Source organism: Cariama cristata, unplaced genomic scaffold (assembly GCF_000690535.1).
Source record: "Cariama cristata isolate BGI_N322 unplaced genomic scaffold, ASM69053v1 scaffold17841, whole genome shotgun sequence".
Classification (NCBI taxonomy): Eukaryota; Metazoa; Chordata; class Aves; order Cariamiformes; family Cariamidae; genus Cariama; species Cariama cristata.
Genome location: NW_009597781.1, coordinates 54334 through 75091, shown reverse-complemented (window position 1 = coordinate 75091; position 20758 = coordinate 54334). Strand labels below are relative to the sequence as shown.

Below are 20758 nucleotides of genomic sequence, written 5' to 3'. Positions count from 1 at the left end.
TTAATCACAGAGTATGGGAGAAGAGTCCTGTCAACACTTAGGGTTGCTTGAATGGCAATAATAGTAATTATTTAGCTACATATATCTTGCAAGCTGAGTTGTACAAATACATCTTCTGAATATGTTTTCAAGCTATTTGGAGTTTGAATTCTGTTTAAGTGCCAAAAGGACAGAAGAACATCCCTTATGATCCATTTGACATGACAAATAATTTACTCCCTCCATACCCCGCCGTAAATCAAAACTTACTGCACCTCTCATAAACCTATTTTTCCTCCAGGAAGTTTATTTCCTCACATCCTCAAGATCACCCTCAGCGAAAAAAAATATCCCTGGTGAAAAACGGTACCTGAAGATTACCCAAGGAAGAATAATTAACATATGAAATTGAAACTCACATTTGGTGAAAAGAAAACAATGCTTACCTATCCATAGAGGAAGCCAAAGGGGTAGACTGAGTGGGCTGTGTTGCTGGAAGAGTCTCTGAAGGAGCTGTCTGTGAGACTCCCTGAGTACCCTATGGATAGAAACCTACATCAAGAACTCCCCAAAGAATACTGTTCCTTTCCAAACAACCCAGTAGTCTTCAATGTTTCCTCCCAAATCAGTTGTATCAGTTGTATGTAAAAGCACTACCTTTTTAGAACTTCAAACAGCTGGCATCTAGACAGCTCTAATTTACAAGAGATTCTACAGCAAACCACCGTGAAGCAAATCATCATCTGGGAAGGGGTGGGGAGAGGAAATCAGCCATCCTTTCTACTGTTACGTGTCACTACAGTTTGCCATGCAGCCACAGTCTTACTAACAGAATGTGCAAAAGGCAAGCCAATGCAGAACACAAAGATAATTCAAATTCTCCCTAGCAAGAACAATGCTGCAGGGAATAGGCATAATGACAGATTCTCAAAGGCTATTGGTTGCAGTTTGTCTTTAATATGGCAAAAATGTTCTACAGTACTAGCAAGAAGTGAAGTGTTAACAGGTTTTTTGCCTGCAGGATGCACACTCACTTCCCAACAGAACAGCCAGTGGCAACAAGGTCCCCACATTGGCATGACATTCTGCTGTAAGAAAAAGGTCATTTGAAATATTAATTTCCATCTGAAGACAAGCATGGAAAGGATTAGTTTCCCACACACATACACTGTCACACAATTCAAACACCCTAAAAGTATTGCCACATATTCAACATACTTACCTCCAGAACTGCCTGCTGCGAGGATGCAGATGAGGCCTGTTGTGCTAAACTCACTGTAGGCTGGGGCACTTGAACCTGTCCTCCCAGGCTGCCCATGGGAACCAAAACGCTCTGCTCCACATAGGGCTGCACAACAGGAGCAAGATAGCCCGGCTGAGCCATTGCATCTGTGGGTAAGGGAGGAGACAGTACGGCAGAAGGAATGCTAACAGAGGCCACAGCAGAGGCAGGTGCAACATTTGAGTCCCCTGGGTATTGAGGTGGCAGCCGAGACTGGAAGCCCTATAATAAAAATGAGGTAGTCAAGTTAGTGAATGTCAGAGCTAATTAGGAAACAAGAAAGTTAAAAAAAAAGTATCAAATTTCAGAGGCACATTCCAACCTTCTGTACTTGTTCAAGCACTCCCCAAAATCTTCCTGGAGTAGCAGAGCAAACTGCTCACGTAGCCAAAGCTCAGCTTGAACAAGCAAATTCCCAAAGTTCCAAGTCTTAGGCAAAACAATCTTCATCTCCCAACTCTTGCAGTTGCCTATTTGGCTTAATATTTTAAGGTCTGAGACTTGAAATGAGTTTGAAGAATTTTAAGGCTGAAGAACTACTGCTCAGATGTTATGCAACTGCTGCTGATTCTTGAGACTAACAGCAAAAACGTTCTTGTGTTCCTCCTGTCCTCTCCTGATGAGCTCACCCAGGAACATTTCTACACACCATTTCTGTTCTACAGCACTCCTTATAACCCCAGTGCAGATATTTCTACACCTATATAATTTGTTCTAGAAGAACAATCGTATGCTGAGTCACTATTTTTGTCACTATCCAGATTGCTGTTTTTACAGTGATGGCACAAAGTAGCTGAAGCAGTCTGTGCTCACCAGTCTAGCATTTCATGACTAGCATCAGATACTTACGTCATGCTCAAGATCCGTGCTGTCTAAATTATTTCTAGAAAATCCATGTCCCAGCCCTTGCCAGAATTGGAATGAAATACTGACATTGCTGAATATGCTGCCATTGATTTTCTCTCCAACACACATCTCCCATTTTTTAAATTACAATTTTGGGGATTTTTTTTTCCCCCCCAAGTTGACAGATCTCCTGGATATATAGCTGTCCTCTTTCACACAGTGGCTGAACAAAGTCCTGCACTATGATTCTGTCATTTTAGACAAATTCCATTGCCAAATATGAAAAGCTCAAAACACTAGGATGTCCAAGGACTTCTTTTTTTCCCCCTCCTTAAAATGGTCGTTTACCACACAACAGAATTCATCTTGGTGGTTTAATGGCTCTCTTATGAGAAGTGAGTTGGCCAGGGCATACAGTTCAGATCTGGCACCTTAGAGGAACAGGTGAAAATGTGGAGAAGGGCTCTGCTGGCTTGCAACAATACCTGGTAAAGAGCATCTCCAGCAGGAAGTGAAGCTTCAGCAGCTTGTCCAATGCTGACTGGCAATCCCACGGACTGTACAGCCGGCTGCAGGAGCTGCGGGAGAACCTGGCTGGGCAACTGAGCCACAGGCTGCATCAGTGTGGGAAGCTGGCTAGGGACAGTGGTTGATCCTACAGGGACAGCGGTTGCCGCAGCAGACGTCGCCAGTGTGAGCAATGGCTGATTCATGCCAGCTGCCATTGAAACGGGCAGTGACTGGAAACCTGGTTGTGCCACTGACACATGAGGAGCTGCTACGGGCAACGGAGAGACTGAGAACTGGGGAACCATGGAAGTTGGCAAGGGCTGTCCCATGGGCAGAAAATGAGAGCCAATGGGGACTGATGGGGCAACTGAAGGCTGAGGGATAGGAGGTGCTGCAACAGGTAATTGAGGCTCGCCTTGGATGATCGACACTGGTTGGGAAACAGGAAGCTGGGGAGGTAAAGAAAATAGAGATAGATTTTTTTTTTTAAAGCAGGGTTGCAGAAAGCAGAGTTTTTACACATTAGTCAAAGAAAGAATTATTCAAGTTACAGCACTCCGTTAAAAGTGGGTGGGGAGCACAGTTGGCAGAGTGGCTAGGAAGTTGGCTGGAGTTCCAAAAGGTCCTCACTTCGCAACACTTCCCTTGAAGAACTTAATAGGCTCTTGAAACAGACACCCACAGAGGGCGAAAGAGCAATGCCTGAATACCCTGAAGCAGTGACTTGTGTACAAACAGAATCGAATTCCCCTCAACTCTGTCCCCAGAGTCAAGCCTGCCTTCTTACAGGAAGGAAGTGCAAATCTTTCAACAAATCTGTCAGCTTTGGGTATGGGGACTAAAGCAACAGAGAATGAAAAGCCACTGTGCCAGCATTCAGAGAATGGCAGGGGATATGTCACTTAAAGCCAGCGAACGATGCAACTGGAAAGGCAATTTAGATGAACAAGCAACAAAACAACAATTTTAAAAACAAAATCAAGGCTCACATGTTCAAGATAGAGATATGAGCCAAAATGAAGTAATACTCAGTAACAGAAGCTTCTTGATCAGGGAGTAAAGGAGAAGAGCTGAATAAGAAAGATGACAGAGTGGAGAAGGCAGTCCTTATGGTTCACTAGCTAAGTAAGTGAACATGTTTTACACACATAACAGTGCAGAAGGTAGACATTGTATGGGAAGCAGAGAAATGACAAGTTCCTGAAAATCCATTCATAATACACCATTCATCAATATGCCTCATGATATTTTTGACAATTTAAAGATCTTTGTGTATGGAAGTGCTATCTCTCCCTCAAATTATTTATGACTGCCATGTGTGAAAGAAAGGGTTTCCAACACATTTTCCAACAAAACTGACAGTTGTAGTACACTAAGAATACTATTATCTGGATGAATGTTTGGGAACCATTAGAAAAGATGACGAAAGTGAAAGTAGCAGCATGTTGAATTTGTCAGCTGTGAAGAAGAAGAAAAAAAAAAAAATCTTCTGCTAGAAAGAATTTTGTTTACCTGTGTCCCAGATGCTGCCTGAGGCATTGGCATAATCTGTGAAGTTTGAGTTTGAGAGACAGTTTGTGTGGGAGTGGCGCCAGCAGAAACTGATAGCTGCTGCAGCTGGTATTGTCCAGGCTGTTGGGAAGAGGTTGGCTGCTGTGCATTCTGTAGTAGGGAAAAGAGGCAGAAGCTATTTTTTTCCCCCCCCAGAAGTTTTCAAAGCATACTCTATTTAAATCCTACTTTTTATTCCCTCCTAAGTGACATCAGTGGTTCTTCTGAATACACTGAGTCAGTTAAGCTTGAGCAATTATTTGTTAGCATTACTAATACAACCCCATTATCAGCACCAAATCTTGCAACAGAATTATTTCACCTGTGAAAACAAGAATGAAGATTCTATAAAGGAAGAAAAGGCAGTTAAGAGAAGAGGATGTTGCAGAAGATAGTATTTCCAATCAGAAGAAATAATGAGAATGAAGTCTGCCTGTCTAGACAGTCTAACTTGCAAATCCTGACATGCCTCCCCTTGAATGGGGCTGCCACTGCAAGCTCAGATGGAAGTTGAGGAAGACAGACATATGAAAACAACCATTAACATGATTCTAAAAATAAATTTCAGAAAGTCAATGAAGTTTCATCTCATAGTATGTTAGACTGGCTGAGAACCAGAGGATTCCTTTGCTTTTGTCCAAAACTGTGGGTTGAAGGGGGGACAGAGGTAAGCCAATTGCTTTTAAAGAGTCATCAAAATCCTATACTAAAAGTATTTTAGTCCTGGGTTTAGGAACTGTGATCTTACCTGCTGAGTGTGTTGGGTAGGCTGGGATGGCACTGATGCACTGCTTGAGGCTGGCTGGCCTTGCACCTGTGACTGGAGGAGGAAAAAAAAAGACAGAGAATCAGCTTAAAAAACCCTATGGTTTCTGCAGCAGGCAGTTAAAATCATTTCTACCTGGAATGGTCTGGCTGGAATAGGTTTCTAGCTGTCCTTTTGGACAAGAAGTCCTTTTGGCCAAATTCCACTATGACAACCAGAACAAAGCAGAGCAATCTGGAAAAGTACCAAACTCCATTTTAAGTCTTCCAAACCAACCAATGCAGAAAGTCTTTGTAACCCACATGCCCCTCAACATGAGACAGATGAGCCTACCAGCTTCTTCTTCCACTGATGATGCTTTAAGAGCAGGATGCCTTGGTATGATAACTGGAAATAGAGGCATTAAGTTTTACGTTTACGTCTGTTCTAAACACAGTTAGGTGGGGGGATAGAAGGAGGCTAGAAGGAAATAAAACTATCTGTTAAAAAAAAACACCCAAAGATATACATAATTCTAGACCAATAACAAAGTATTCAGTACACGTACATGTCATGAGTTCCCTTTGAAAGGCATGTCAAAATACAAGCTAGAAATCATTTCCAGACTCACTACCATTCAAACGCTACCAAGAATTGGATATTGAAGAACATGGGGGTTCATGTTCTAGCTGAGACAGAATTTTTGAATAAGCAACGAAAAAAATGGATGAGTGTCATACAAATGAATGTGGAAGATGCAGAGGAAAATGGAATGGATTTTCATTGTTTTTGTGGCTGACACTTTTTAATCCGATCCCAGGATTTTCATTATTATTTGTGTGACAACTGTATTTTTTACCAGCTCCTGGGAGACAACTAGACAAAAACCTCCAAATGAGTTCCCTGAGCATCCACCACTTTGGTGAACTGCCTTTGTAAGAAACATATCCAGTGCATATATATCATATCAGAAATATCTACTAAAATTCCTTAATGCTGTGATCATTCAGCTTGCAGAAGCTTATTAGGAACAAGTTTGTTAAAATTACATACTTTTTTAATTATAGAAACTTTGGGGAATGCAGACTGCCAATGAAAAGAACCATTTTTTTCTTTGCTGCTTTAGAAGCTTGAGGCCCTTATTGGCTAGGATCTAATGTGTGCTATATCCCACTGCTGTAAAATCTGTTTGCATTGACTCAGTTTGTCCTTCAAATTCTGATCTTTTAATGAATTAGATAAAAGATCCCAGAATTTATATTCTATAAAATAATTGTGATCTCTTATTGTGTTTTCCAGATGTATTTTACATCCATCAGAATTCACTTCCTGAAGTTTAACAAAGGTGGTTTATGGAGAAATAATCCCCATGTAGTTTTCAAATTTCTTGTGTAGCAGTTTCACTCCACAAGTTCTCCTACAGCACAGAAATTACTATCTATTAAACTAGTGATTAAAGCTGTTTCAGCTTTAATAAAAAACCTTAATTATCCCAAGACAGAAAGTCTGAAATATTTAGTTCTTGATCTTACCACAAAAAGCAAAAAGATTCTCCTCCAGTTCCTTCACCCAAATCCCAAAGTTGCTAATACTCCAATAAGTAAAATGTCAGAGCCTCTCATTCCAAGAACAGAAAGAGTAAGAGAGAAGTCTACTTAAAGTAAATCTTCTCTTTTCACAAAAAATTATCCTATGAGAAGTTTCAGACAAGTGCAGACACAATATATATATATACACATAACACCTCACAGTCACAGTGTACAAATGCATTACTGACTATTGCAAGTGCAAATACCATATATGCTGATAAAACATGTACCTCCAACTAAGCTTCAGGCTTCAAATTTTGCTTTTTAAAATTACACCATATTCTAGGCTTATAAAGAAGCAATACCTATTAGCAACAGTTGTTTGTGCCACTAATTTACTACTCAGCTTGTTTAGTTTCTTTAATGATCCTGCAAGTACATTTCCAAATCCGTGTACACATACATAACATAGCTCCTTCCATTCCTCTCTTCCTTTCTTCCCACTCTCTTCCTTTCTTCCCACTTTCTTCCCCCAAGCCTAGAAAAAGCTCTTGCACTTTGGAAAGTCACCAAATTAACCTTGTTGTCGTCTAATGAAATATTATTCATATCAAAGTTCAACTTCAAATAACACATTCTCATCAAATGGCTAAGGAGCAGCAACAAAAGTACAAAGCGAGTTTTACTACCACTGCTGATTCAAACTATGGAGAAGATACATTTCATTAAAACCATTGTTTAAAAGCCAATTTGGTACTCCAGCTACCTCTTGCCAAAAGAACAACTAGTCCCAGGAGGAACACCGATTATTTGTTGCCCTAACACAAAAGCCCTACCAATATTTCAGTTGAAGCTGAACACAGACCAAGAGGTTGCTGATGCCGGCATTACTGCATTGCAACCTGGTAGGTTAAGGAGATCCTAGTATACTACTGACTTGGTCGAAAGACACCCCCATGAATGCTAATACTTAGAACCACATGGAGCAAGTCTAAGAGCAAGGTTCCCCTTTAAGTGCAAGATATGACTTATAAAAAGCAGAGAAATTCTGGAAGGGTTTGCTCCTGTAACCTGAGGATAGAGTGCAGGTGGTCCTGATGAAAGCGAGGTGGACAAGGCCTGCTGAGTCGAGGCTCCCTGGGGGAAGCAGATGTAGAGCTGCGACTCTTGCAATACCTTCTGAGGCAGCTGAACAATGGGCAATGAGAAGTCTGAACCAAAAGCAGATGATGACCCCCCTGTAGGGGGAGGAGACTGGAAATCGCCAGTGTCAGAGGAAGTCAGCTGTGAGGAATCACTGGAGTATTCTGGGCTTCCTTCCGGCCAGCTCTGCCTGGCAGAGCCCCCTCTGGGACCTGCTAACTCAGGACCAAGATAGTTACACTGCTCCTCTGTCACAGGCTGAAGCCGACCATGCAACCCTATGCCTTGAGTGGATTCCTCTTGACTGGTCTCCATAGAGCCCCGGCGACTTCTGTAGACCCGCTGGGGTAAAACTGCCCCTTCTGCTGAAGCAGAAGTCGGTGTGTGCACATGGAACTCAAAGACACAGCTCGCTCTGCCATCACCACTGTGAGAGAGCACAGCCGGGGCAGAGTGCGGAACAAACACATGGTGAAACGTCATCTGAGCAGGATCTGCACTCAGAGGAGCTGAAACACTGGATAATGGAGAAAGGGGACCCATCCCAGAATCCAGCCTCAGGTTCTGAACATGTCTTGCCAGGTATGTTTGCCCCGATTGAAAGTCGAACACAGAGCTTTGTGGAGGACCACCTTGCCCATGGTTTGACTCAGAGACCTGCTTCAAATGTTGTTCAGTTGCATGAGAGTTATAAGCTACTTGATCATACTGCTCCGATACCTGTGATGGATAGTGCATGCCCACCAAATATACAGCTTCTGGATGCATTCTGTAGTGAGCATCCTCTGGAGGTGTTGGTCCAGATCTATAGTCACTGTGGACAGGAGCTGGCTCAAACACAGGATTAACTTGCACATGCAGAGGCTCTCCAGCGACTCTCTGAGCTGCTGTGCCCAGCATAACGAATGCCTCTGGTGTCCAATTGGTGGGACTACCACCAGGTGGAACTAAACTCTGGCCAGTCTTCAGCAATGGCTGGAAGTGGCAAGTTTGGGCTTCCAAAAATGAAGTGCTCTTGCGCCGCTGAGCAACTGCCACCTTCGGCGGGCAGACAGGTGGTGGTGAGAAAGACACCGGCCGTTCATGAACGGTTGGGAAAAATATCTGTGAATCTGGGAACGTTGGTGTTCCCCCACGCGGATGCTGAGGCTGTATTGACATGAACAAGACAAGTAATTCATACATTAAAAGTGAAAGCACATCAACATGCACAGTTCACTAGGCAGTTCTGTGAAGTAACTTTATAGAATGACTACTCAATTCATGGTCAAAAACATACAATACTTAGGAAATTTAGGTGAGTCGTAAATATCCATTAAATACATCCATGGCAGGCATAATGGAAACATTTGCTTGTGTTAGAGCTGCTTTTCCAGTCCAATTCCAATAATTCACAAAAAGAAACCAGTTTTGCTCCCGACAATGGAATGAGATCTGTTGTCGCAGGCTATCCATTGTGATCAGTGCTTGAAATCCAATCAAACCCCTGAGGTTACTGCCATATGAGGAATATGAAAATTCAGAACTTGATAGCAAAAATGTAGAGCCTCTAGTTTGCACTTAGAAGATAAAAGGACATTAAATCTTAGTATTATCCAACACAAAAAGACACAGTGCTAGTATCCTGTATGCTATCCAGAGAGCTAAAAAGAAACCTTTTATGAGACAAAACTGAACCATTCCAGCCCACAGCTAAAAAAAAAAGTATGATAAAACTGCAGAGTCTCTGGATTCTGCCAAAGTCGATAATCTCTTTTGATCACTTTTGATCATACCTTTTCACATAGAAAATTAGCACTCACTGAAACAAATCTAACTCTTGCCTGGACAATAAAACATTCACAGGTTTAGTAACAGCAGACTCCTTAGGCAATTCCACTCCACCTAATGTACTACTTCAGATGAGGCTCATCTTATTGGGAAAACTTCACTAAAGAGTTCCATGTAAGAATACCAAGCAATTTAGTAATCGTGCATTTTTTCATCTCTGACTACAGCATGCTGAGAGACAATGTATTATCTATCCTAAAGGAAAAAGAATTGCAAGAGTCAGTAGCAAATATACTGTCTTTAAGACAGATGACATTTATGACTTTTTCAAGTTGCTCTTTCCACATTGTTCTCTTTCTCCCCAAGCCCCTTTTTCCAGAAAAGCAGCAGCAAATTTCCATATTGACCAATACTAACAAGAAAGTCCTACAGGATGAAGAACTCTTCCTACATTCTGAAAATTGGTTCCACTTACTTCATTTACAGAGAAATGTTTCTCAAAGTTTATTTTGTCTAAATTGAAGCCCAAAACTGAAAAGAGATTACCTCCTGTCTTGCATGCTGTCTTGCATCTGACTTTGAGAAACATGAAACTATGGCTTCTTCCCATCAAGAAGCACTTGAAGTGCCATTTCCAATCAAAACCTATAGGAAAATCCTCAAAAGTATTCATATGCTGAATTTCTAGCATCACTACCACAGCTAGACAAAGCTTTTAGAACAACCGGCCACAGCAACCAAGCTTTAAAAGCTGGTTGTTTTGTGCAGGGCTGAATCAACATTAAATCTTTGCTTAGAAGTTGGAAAATATAAAGTTGGTCTTCTGACTTAAGGGGTTAAGAACTAGTCTTTCCTTTACCTTCTATGTAAATGGGTCATTTACATTTATACTATCCTAAAATACATAGACGAAATGGTCAGCCATTGTTTGATAATGTTCACGTGTACTGCTTCCCAGAAAAAAAAATAATCAACATTCCAGCAGCACAATACAAGGAATAAGGAATTAAGTCTTCATTTTCTCATTTTAAAAATGCTCAAAGCCCAGGATGTATTTAATGATAACTTATCTTACTGTGCTACGAGGCAAATGGTAACACATACAGGACTGACAGAGAGGGAGGGCAGGCTGGAGCGTCGATGCTTGCGTGGAGAGGCAGAGTGCATGGGCAGGACACTTTCCAGGGCTTTAGAAAGCTTTTCTGCAAAAGTTTCTTCAGGGACAGTCCGAAGGTAGAAAGGAGAGAGAGGTGCAGACAGCGCTGGTGGTGGGGTGCAAGGAGCACTGAGAGGGATGCAGGACATAGAGGGAAGAGCAGGAAGGTGGGGGACACAAACTGACATGCTACGACCACGTTGAGGCTAAAGGAGGAAAACAAAAGTTAAAAATTGAACACTTCAAAAAAAAAAAAAGAATAACAAAACCAGCAGAAACTATAATGAGGTAGAAAAGAAATGCAGACACACAATGAGAGGCCCAATACTGACTAATATGTGTGCAAGAAGATATGAGAATGCTGAATGAATGCCAACACACACTGGGAACAGGCTATGTGCACCTCTGAGGACCCAAGTTTGCCTTAGGTTCCTAAGTAGTGTGGGAAGTTCCCTGGTACCCTCACAAGAAGCACGTGGAAGGCAGAAGAGACAGGAGAAATATTTTCTCTGGGGCCACTGATGCAGCCCATACTGTGTGTACTCACAGCATCTGGTAGTCTGACAAATAAAAAAAAATTGTTTGATACCGATGAGCTTTCAAACATTCATTCTTAGTTTAGTGAGTGGATGTGTGTTTACACATGCCACCTCACCCAGTCTCTCTGCTTGGGCACCTCCCTGCCTGAATTAAGTGGACTAACTGTATGCAGTTGGCTCTTTATTAACTAAAACATTACCATAAAATTTTAAACATTACATATTCTACAACATGAGTTGTGGAAAAAAAAATTGGTTTAATGTGTGGAAGATTCAGTAAAGTTAGTCTTAGACAAGCATTTTCCAGATGCTGGGCCAATAAAAGTATCAGGATTTTGTAATCTTGCCACAATCCAGGTGGCCATAGGTCAAAAATCCTATCAAGTTGAAAGAATCAGAATTAGGTTTTGGTGTGGTTTTTGTTGTTACTATTGCTTTTTTTGGTGTGGTGTGTTTTGTCATTTTTTTTTTTTTTTTAAGTGAATGGAAAGATGGTGTTTTAAAGAGGCAGTCTTCAACTGCAAGTTTTCCTTCTCTAACGGTACACACCTCTTATGGATGTAATCCACAAATTCTTAACATAACTGAAATCAAATACAGACCTCCAGGGGAAAAAACCTCAAGATATTCAGTGGAGATCTGATTTTAAAGATTTCTGATGTGAGAAATCTTGCTAGACTGCTCAAAAAATTGGGAGAGAGGTATAAAGGAGCTCAAAGGGTTGAATAAATAATCTACCCATAATCTTCACCTGTTCCAAGGCAGGACTAGTTATATATGTCATTCCTGAGTTTAATTTATCTAAACTATTCAGAAACCTCTCCAGTGATGGCGGCTGCAGTACTTAACTGTCCTTGCTGGTCAGAAAAAAAAAAAAAACCAACCCTTCCCAAACAGTAATTCCATGCTGCAATTTAGGCTTATTATTTCTTATTCTATCCAACAACAATGTTGTGATCTGATTAGCCTCCTCATATTTTACAGTGGTCTTTACAGCTTTGTCTCGTCAAGCTCATCTTTTATAGGCTCAGCTTAATTATTTCAGTCTTCCCACATAAAGCATGTTTTCTGTATCTCCGGTGGGGTTTTTTTGTCACTCTCCTCTGAATCCTCTCCCAGTTCACCCTCAAATTCACTTCATTTGTGTGTCCAGGATAGACTTACCAATGGCCAAGAGCAGAACAACTATTTCATATAAAATGATATTTGCCTTTTTCACAACAGCATGATGTTTTTGACCATGTCCAGCTTGTGGTCCAATGTAATCCCTGACTTTTTTTTTTTGGCAGAATTGTTGCCTAGTCAGTTGTTGCTTATCCTGTACTTGTATAGCTGATTATTCCTGTTTAAGCATGAACCTTGTTCTTGTCCTGATTGAACCGCATTCTATTTCTTTTTAATGCCATTTCTCCAGTTGTCAATATCATTTTGACTTGTCATCCTGTCTTCCCAATGAACTGCTAGTAGTTCCCATAGTGTCCTACTCCGTTCTGTCAACCTCCTGGTACCACTGTTGTCATCACAGAGCATGAACACATTTTAGCAGTGAGCTAAGCAGCTTGACTATACCTCTGTCATATGCTTGTTCTCCCATACCCTTTCAAAAGGTCTTTTACCCTGGAAGCCAGCCATTCCAAGACAGTGAAATGGCTTATGGTCCAATATATGCCCACACATCAAAATTTGTCTTACCCAGAACAAGAGCTTATTTCAAGGGATTAAAAACTCATTTGATCAAGGACTAGCAGTACCACACACTTCAGATTAAGCGCCTTTGAAAAAGATAGAGGTGCTCTGTTTGTGAGTGAAACTAGCATGTTTTCCAAAAAGCTAGTAACACCCACAATTCTGTAATAAAGCCTTCAACCACAGGTACCAAAAAAAGTGAGGACCCTCAGTCTTAAGTGTCACATCTTCTCCCTTATGGTATTACTACATTATACCATAATGTCTTTGCCTCAGGCTTGGATTTTTATTTGTGTAAAAGACACAAGGGAGCCACTGAAGACAACATAACAGTAGCAGAAGTTCTACTCCAGAGTTAGAATAGATTTCTGCATACTCTCATACTCAGATCTAAAAAACATATCAAGGAAAAACACATACCAAAATAAAAGGGCAACACAAATGAACATAGTAGGAGAAGTATTTGTGCCCAGTGCAGACTTCCCAGGGAAAAAGAATACGCATGGCAACTGATGAGCAAATCAACACAAGCTAGAAATAAAATTGGGAACAAGGGTGTAGGGTCTTTTCAGTCTGGAGTTCTCACATGCAGCATTCTATAACAGTTAAAAAAATCTTACCTGCAGAATCTGTAATCAAAGCCTCACAGAACATACACAGCAATTTCATACTGATACAGTAGATCAAATTATTCTAATCCCTTCTTCGTATCAAACCAACAGCTTGATCCCTGGTAACTAACTTCATATACATACAGCACCTTCCCAAGTGGGATTAAATGCTTACTTTCATGAGATAGTGTTGTTCTGAGGATGCTACTTCCATCTATAAAACAACCTAACCCATCATTCTGCCTAAGTGTACTCAAGATTAAATAAAAGCTTTAAAGACAAATATTCCCTTGCACTTTCTCCTCTCCCTCTAGACTCAGTCACCTTACAAAAAGAGCCCCTTAAATACTCCCATGCAGAATTTTTATCACATGCAAAGCAAAACAAAACATACATGGAAGATTGCCTAGCAGACTTTCCTCTCACCTTTCAAGAGAAATACAAAATCAAAGAATTCCATGCGTTTACAATACTGTAAATTCTGGCTTACCGCTGCAGGTGGCTGATATCCTCCATGCTGTTGTGACTGCACTTGGCCAACTGAAGCTGCATATCCCTGGACTGCAGCTGTTGAGATTGACTGGTCATGCTGGGAACCGTATGACACAGTCTGTTGACTGCTCACACATGATTCGGTATAAACAGATGACCCCTGGCCACTGTCAACTGTCCCATCAGCTGCAGAAGTTAAAGATAAAAATCTGCATTTCAAGAACTGCAGTCTGGATTCACAACTTTAAAGATATTGTAATCAATCATGTACTAGACTGATGTTTGTGCCATGTCACATGGACCTTATCAGTAGTTTACCTCTTGTAATATTTAAGCTGGTTAAAAAATACTTTTTTTTTTTTCTTCCTCAATACAGTAATTCCTTACCAAAACACCTTCCCCTAACCTCTGAAAAGAAATCAGTAACTTCAGGAGTTCTTTGGGAAGATACTTAAGAGTAAACTATACTTCCTATAAAAGGCTAGAGTAGACATAGAAACTGAAATTCCACATTGATATGAATGATCTTTCAGGGGTTTTTAATTATTATTTTTATTTAACTTTACAAAGACATACAAAACATGTCTGTTGTGCTGGTTGGCAGACACACCTGATGTAGGCATAGTAGTGAACTTAAAATATTACCTAAAGAGTAGATAGTAATTTGCTTTCTAACTTCACCATTCTAATACGGAAGTTCTCATCTACCATCATTACTCAAATACTGATTCAAATGTTGGGATGGCAGAAGAGGAAAGTCAGGAGTGTTCATTCGTCTCTTCATGTATAGTATGTAAAACAGAAAATGAAACCTTTTTACAGAAAGCAAATTATGAGCTGAACTGCTTGTACATTAATCTCATTTCCACTTTAAACATAAGTTAACAAGGATTTAAATAAGTTTCTAATAGCTCTAACTGCACTGGTGCAAGAGTATACAGCTTTCTGCAGGGCCAGAATATACTGTCCCTACAGGAGGGCACCAAAACTAGGACATGCTCTCATCCTTCAGGTGCCCCAGTTCATTTAGTGTATTAACTTGAAACAAAAGAAAATTACTTTGTGCTAAGACATGGGACTGCGAATTCTGCCAAGACTTGGCTCAGCTATATGCCTCTTATTTTGCTGTGCTTTCTAGTGGGCTAATGTTCTCTAGCAGACAGCAATGGCAGACAGTAACATCTTGAGACACTTACTGCTATACCCACCAAAAGTTTAAGACTCTAAGGGGGAGAACTGTGTAAGTGCAAGAGTTCCTAAATAAACCAACTGACACACTTACAAAGAATAGATATACTGGGTTGCTGGAACTGCAGTTGTTGGTGTTGATCAGCTTCTGGCTCTTCAGGCTCCACTTGCGTAGAAACCGATGCTGAAGTAGTGGGGACAGGAGTAGTACCAGTAACAGATAGGGGATGCTTTGACCCTGCATGGGAAGCACTTGGTTGCTGTTGCTCCAGCTGCTGCTTCTGACTACCTTCTTCCTGAAGCTTCTTCTCCTGTTCTTCTCGCACCAACTGACGCTGCTCTCGCTTTCGCTTAATCAAAGATACCCTGTCCTTGATAGCTTTCGCCATTGTCTTGTGATCCCCTTCACAGACATAGCCAGATTCCACCTGAAGGAGGATATATTCACAGAATTCAGACTGTCATAGACAGCCACTGTTGTAGTGCTACAACACAAGCTACCACTCTCTGGCACTAACTTCTCATTCACAAACTTCTGAAGCTGTTTTTATTTCTAGACAGCAACAACAGCATATCCAGAGGCTGACAGACTACGTTTTGCTGTCAGAGAATGCCGGTACTTCCAATGCGTTGTAAGACCACCAACACTTACCATTTCCTGTGCTACATCCTCTGGGACATCTCTCTCCAAGTCAAAGGAAAACTCTATTGCCTCATTATCTTTATATTTGCCCTTTAGTTTTTTGATGTCTTCAATTCGCAGCCAGAGTTTAATGGCAATTTTTTCTCCATCATCTTCCTCTGCTAGTTCTACCCGTACTCCAGTCTCTTCTTGGAAGAAAGCATGATTCAAAAGGTCCTTAATAGCATATCTAGCATATTGGGAAAAATGTAGAAAGCACACACAGTTACTAGGTTTTCATAAAATATTAAGGAACATCCTTGCCTGACAACACCCCAAATTTATTCTCTACATTTCATGCTTCTCCCATGAATTATCTGACAGCCCATCATTCAAATTTTTATTTAAAGGCATGATGGAGAAACAAAATGCTACAATGCTACAGATGTACAAAACCAGAAAATCACACTTTGGTCAGCAGAAGTGCCAACGGACTTAAGCTAACTGAACAGGATATATATTAACTAAAACAGTAAGAAACCTTGAAGAAACAGTTTGGTTTCACTGAACACTAAGATCCAACACACAACCCTTAGTCCCCAAATCACTACAGTAATCCAAGTATGTATTTCAGTTTATTTCAAGATCTTATCAAAAGCCTCATCTAGTAAATTCAACACTAGATAAACACCACATGATTCCTTTCATATTTTATATTATTTTGAACCACTTCAACTTGCATTCTGTTTGGCACAATTAGAAGCTTTGTCCTGAAGGTACAAAAAAGATCTATGTTCGTATATGCACAGTGTTAACAGCAGTAGTCTAAAAGTCAACCGCTTAAACAAAGTGATGTGCAGCCACAAAATTAACTTGAGAAAAAAAAAGTTAGAAAAAGAACAGAAATTCAAAACACAAAGCAAAACTTCAAGAGTTAAAAGAACGGGATGAATAAACAATCATGAACTGACAAAACTAGCTCTGAACAGAACAGCTGGAGGCTAGAGGAGGGCCGAAGGCTGAAGTATTCTTAAACCGGACATTCAGTAAGCAACAACTATGTAAAAGCAGAAAACAAAACAAATCCCACAAATAAGCCACCAGAGTAGTTACAGATTTCCTGTAATGGTTTAAGTTAATCACTTCAAGTAGAAGTCATCTTGCAGAAAACATGGATGAAAAAGAGCAGCAAGAATTTTAAAAACAGAGTCCTCAAAATAATCAGTCATAAAATGCCAACAAAATCAAAGGGACAGGAAAAACAAAGGATTACAAAATGACAAACCAACCAAACAATCCAAATACCTGGGAACCCAGAACAATTGTTCTCTGCTATTTTGCTGACCAGGTCAAGGTTTTAATAAAAGCAGTAGAATTTCTGAATAAGTTGACATGGATAGTTACTATAGCATTTGTATTTTTCCTGACACTGTTAATTCTCTAAAAGAATCACTGAATAAGAATCTACCAAAGAATAGAAGCTGCAGAAGTAATACTGGCTTCCCAACTTTCATCAGAATACAGAAGACCTCAGGAACTAATTGGATGTGGTATCACCACAGATAAAATACTCAGACAGCAAGTAAATACCTCTATCTGAAAAAAAAATACTTACCTTTCACCTTTGTTTTGCCGAATGCATCCCTCAATAATCTCCTTCACTTCAGGGATTGCTACTTTATCGAAGCTGGCTGGCTTGACACCCTGGAACACATAACACCAGAGAAACTGAAAGGCCCACTTGATTTAAGTTTTGATTGTGTTTACAGGCCAACTATTTTTACTCAATAGATAACTGGCCCAAATTCCCCACTAGTGCAAATTATAGAGAAATCTGACCCCAAACTTACTGTTCATCTGTTTGTTAGTGACTTTTGCAAACATTTCCTCCCCCTCCCCCCCATTTAGCAGCTACACTTCCACAACAGAAGGCTTTGGCAGTTAGGTTCTCAGTTATGATAGGAGAACCGTTTAGTTTCCAAGGAAGTTACACTAGTTAGAGGCGAGGACACAGACTGGACTGAGAATGGAAGGAAATGTTTCCTATTTAACACTAATGCACAAACTCACATGATTAATGTAACAGTCTTCAAAGGATTCTGCTGCTTCCCAGAATCTTTCCAACATGCCATTTTACAAAGTATTTTTGGCATAGATTGATTTTACAAGAAAAACCTTAGCCCAGAATGATCTAACTGGATCATTAAATAACTTGTCCAATGAAAAAAAAAAAAAAAAAAAAAAAGAAATAAAAAACCCAAACAACTTTCCTGTATCTTAGCTCTCCCCAGAAGACCTACTATACCCAAACCACACTCCTGCATCAGCACTGTTGTGATTTCAGGAAAATGAGCTTAGCAATACAGACCTTTACAAAAGATCTTCAACAACACACAGCAATCCTCTCTCCAATGCATGCTAAAGCATTGCAGGTAGAGCAAAATAAAATCTAACTATAATCAGCTACTCCAATCCGTAAAGCAAATAGGCCATGAGATATGACCATCTGCAAATTCTGCAAAACACTGCAGGCAGAGAGCCAAACTTCATCACTTAATCATGGCCAGAAGCTCTGTTTTGGGGGCAATTGTCCACAACAGCAAAATTTGGCATTCAATTTTACTTGATTCAGCCTTTAGTGTCAAACTCTCTATTTAAGACAGCAGAATGAGAGAGGATGAATACATTGTGTTCAAATTCTGTTACAGGAAGAGCTCGCATTTTCAAGCCAAACAATCTTGAAATCATACACTTGTTAGATCTGAACCTGTATCATGGGTAAATCACAACTAAACAAAGTGAAAACCATAGAGTCTGATGTACAGAAATAAACGAAGTAGTAGTACGAGCATCATGATTCGTGTCCTAACCAGAAAGTACTTCTCCCAATATCCTATACAATACTGCTGCCCACCAAATGGGGACATCAGGATCTGACCCTTCCACCTTCCTCTAGTGTCAGTGGGAAACAAGTCTTGAAACGGAAAGTTGGAGTCTCTGAACAAGGGCCCTTGCAACTACAGACCTTCATTTAACCTAACATGGAGACTTAACACCGTAATAATTTCCGTCTATATTTAGATACTTTTTTCCCCCTTGGTCAGACATGGCAGTACATTGACTTCATGCATTCACTACCTAAAATATTCTCTACCACATTCTTCCATGACAGGGCACAGTCAACATCAACTTTAACAGACGCAAACACAAGACTGGGAGAAGCACAAGAGTACAGTCTTTCAGTGGACAACAGTCCTATTTGTCACTATGTTTTACAAAGGTATAGCATCGGGAAATTTTAAAAGGAAAAAAAACCTACAGAAAGACACAGTTTCTCACTTGATAAAAACCTCCTGTTACGACTGCATTCTGTTTATACGTTTCCTTGCTCTAAAATTTGCTCTTATGAAATTCTAGCAACTGAAAATCACAGAACTGAAAAGTATACTGTGACTAGAATGAGCCCTGAAACACAATATGTCAGTGAGCATTAGCGTAATGCTTTTAAAAGCTTCACTGAACATTTAAGACTTTTGGAGATCAATGCCTCAGTTGATAAGACACCAGACTGAAGCGTGGACTAAGTTCAATACTGTAACCAGGTCATATCGTAAATCTCCAGATTGCTAGCAAGACATAGCAGAGCCCTACACTCTATATGATTTATAAAAGTAGTTTTAGTGTTTACTACTGGCATCAAGTACCTGTTTGCATGTGTCTCTGCTCATGTAGCAGACTAGTCACAGAGACAGCCACCTTTAATTACCACCAAGCTTAAAATGGTCCCAGTTCAGGTTCATATATGTAGAGATAGAGGTTTCTATACATGATTAGATACTTTCCTATATACACATACATACATAACCTATGCAATAATTATTCAACTGCTTATTGTATATATTTGTATCTAAATTTGCCAAAGTTTAACACATCTAAGTCTCCCAAATAGCTCAAGCCCCAGACACAGCAGCAGCCTGAATGTATGTTCATTTACACTGTGGCAGCAGAAGGAAGATGTCAGATCTGTAACAATCTAATTTCGGAAAAACAAAAAGCTAAGATGAGTAAGACAATAGCTGAATATTAACAGAACAAAGCCAGAACATAAGTTTTCTTGTTAACTATTTTACCACACGCTCTGTTCTTGCACAAAGCCTGAAAAGGTAAAGCTAAGAATGGATTTTAAAATCAGTGATTCAGTCTGCTACCCTGTGTTTCTCTATCCTGAAAGAAATTAAATACCTGTCCAAAATCTTCAGGCCCTTCCATGTGGGCCATTTTACAATACCCCATTTTGTGAATTCCAAACCAAGAGTTCAGTTAAAAAGAGATGCTCCCGCCAGCCTCCCCCAACATAGCTTCTATGTTCCTAACTGCTCCTCAGAAAATCTGGGAGAACCTCACACCACAGCCTAAAACCAACAGAGAATTCTGTGTTCAAGCAGCTACCTATTTCTCAGTTTGCTCCACAGTCCATGAAGGTTGCCTAAGCCTAGTCTACAATGCTGGTCAAGCACCCCTTACGCTGAAGTTCAGGCCACTTAAGTACCACCAGCCTTTAAAAAAAATTTTTTTTTTTCCCTTCTCCAAGCACATGGGGAAGTGTCAAACTATTTTACATAACAAGACAGAGGATACAATGAATGATGAAAATTAATAGATCAGTGGACCCTTTTCTACCCAGAGCTGCCTATACACCTTATTCTGCCATCACAGAGAAACCACAGGGAGGCCAGGCTCCACAATCCACATAACCTTGATGTGTCCTTACAAGCACATGAGCTGTGCAGCCAAGCATATGTTCATTAGTTTCTGAACCCAAAGGCACTCAAGTACGTGCTAAGCCTATTTCCTGGTTTTCACCACACATAGCGCAAGATGGTCACATTCTTATATGCCTCTCCTGGTCCCCAAACTCCTTAGAAGAATCACAGGACAACTCAAATCTTTTAATCATAGCATGATAGAATGGTTTGGCTGGAATGGACCTTGAAGACCATCTAGTTCCAACTCCCCTGCTGTGGGCAGGGACACCTTCCACTAGACCAGGTTGCTCAAAGACCCATCCAACTCGGCCTTGAACACTTCCAGGGATGGGACATCCACAAC

The 20758-nt window shown here is 40.4% G+C and overlaps 1 protein-coding gene across 1 annotated transcript in view; it reads right to left on the bottom strand.

The window, feature by feature from the left end:
- The window catches only part of WNK1 (WNK lysine deficient protein kinase 1), a gene marked incomplete at its 5' end in the record, with an annotated part of 103468 nt that overhangs the window by 28381 nt on the left and 54329 nt on the right, over positions 1-20758 (bottom strand). The window contains 12 exons of the mRNA XM_009709052.1: positions 426-517; positions 1014-1067; positions 1202-1483; positions 2593-3066; positions 4130-4279; positions 4917-4988; positions 7514-8734; positions 10460-10717; positions 13838-14025; positions 15122-15455; positions 15680-15899; positions 17265-17353. Coding sequence (XP_009707354.1) covers positions 426-517; positions 1014-1067; positions 1202-1483; positions 2593-3066; positions 4130-4279; positions 4917-4988; positions 7514-8734; positions 10460-10717; positions 13838-14025; positions 15122-15455; positions 15680-15899; positions 17265-17353 — 3434 coding nt within the window. The remainder of the gene's footprint in view (positions 1-425; positions 518-1013; positions 1068-1201; positions 1484-2592; positions 3067-4129; positions 4280-4916; positions 4989-7513; positions 8735-10459; positions 10718-13837; positions 14026-15121; positions 15456-15679; positions 15900-17264; positions 17354-20758) is intronic.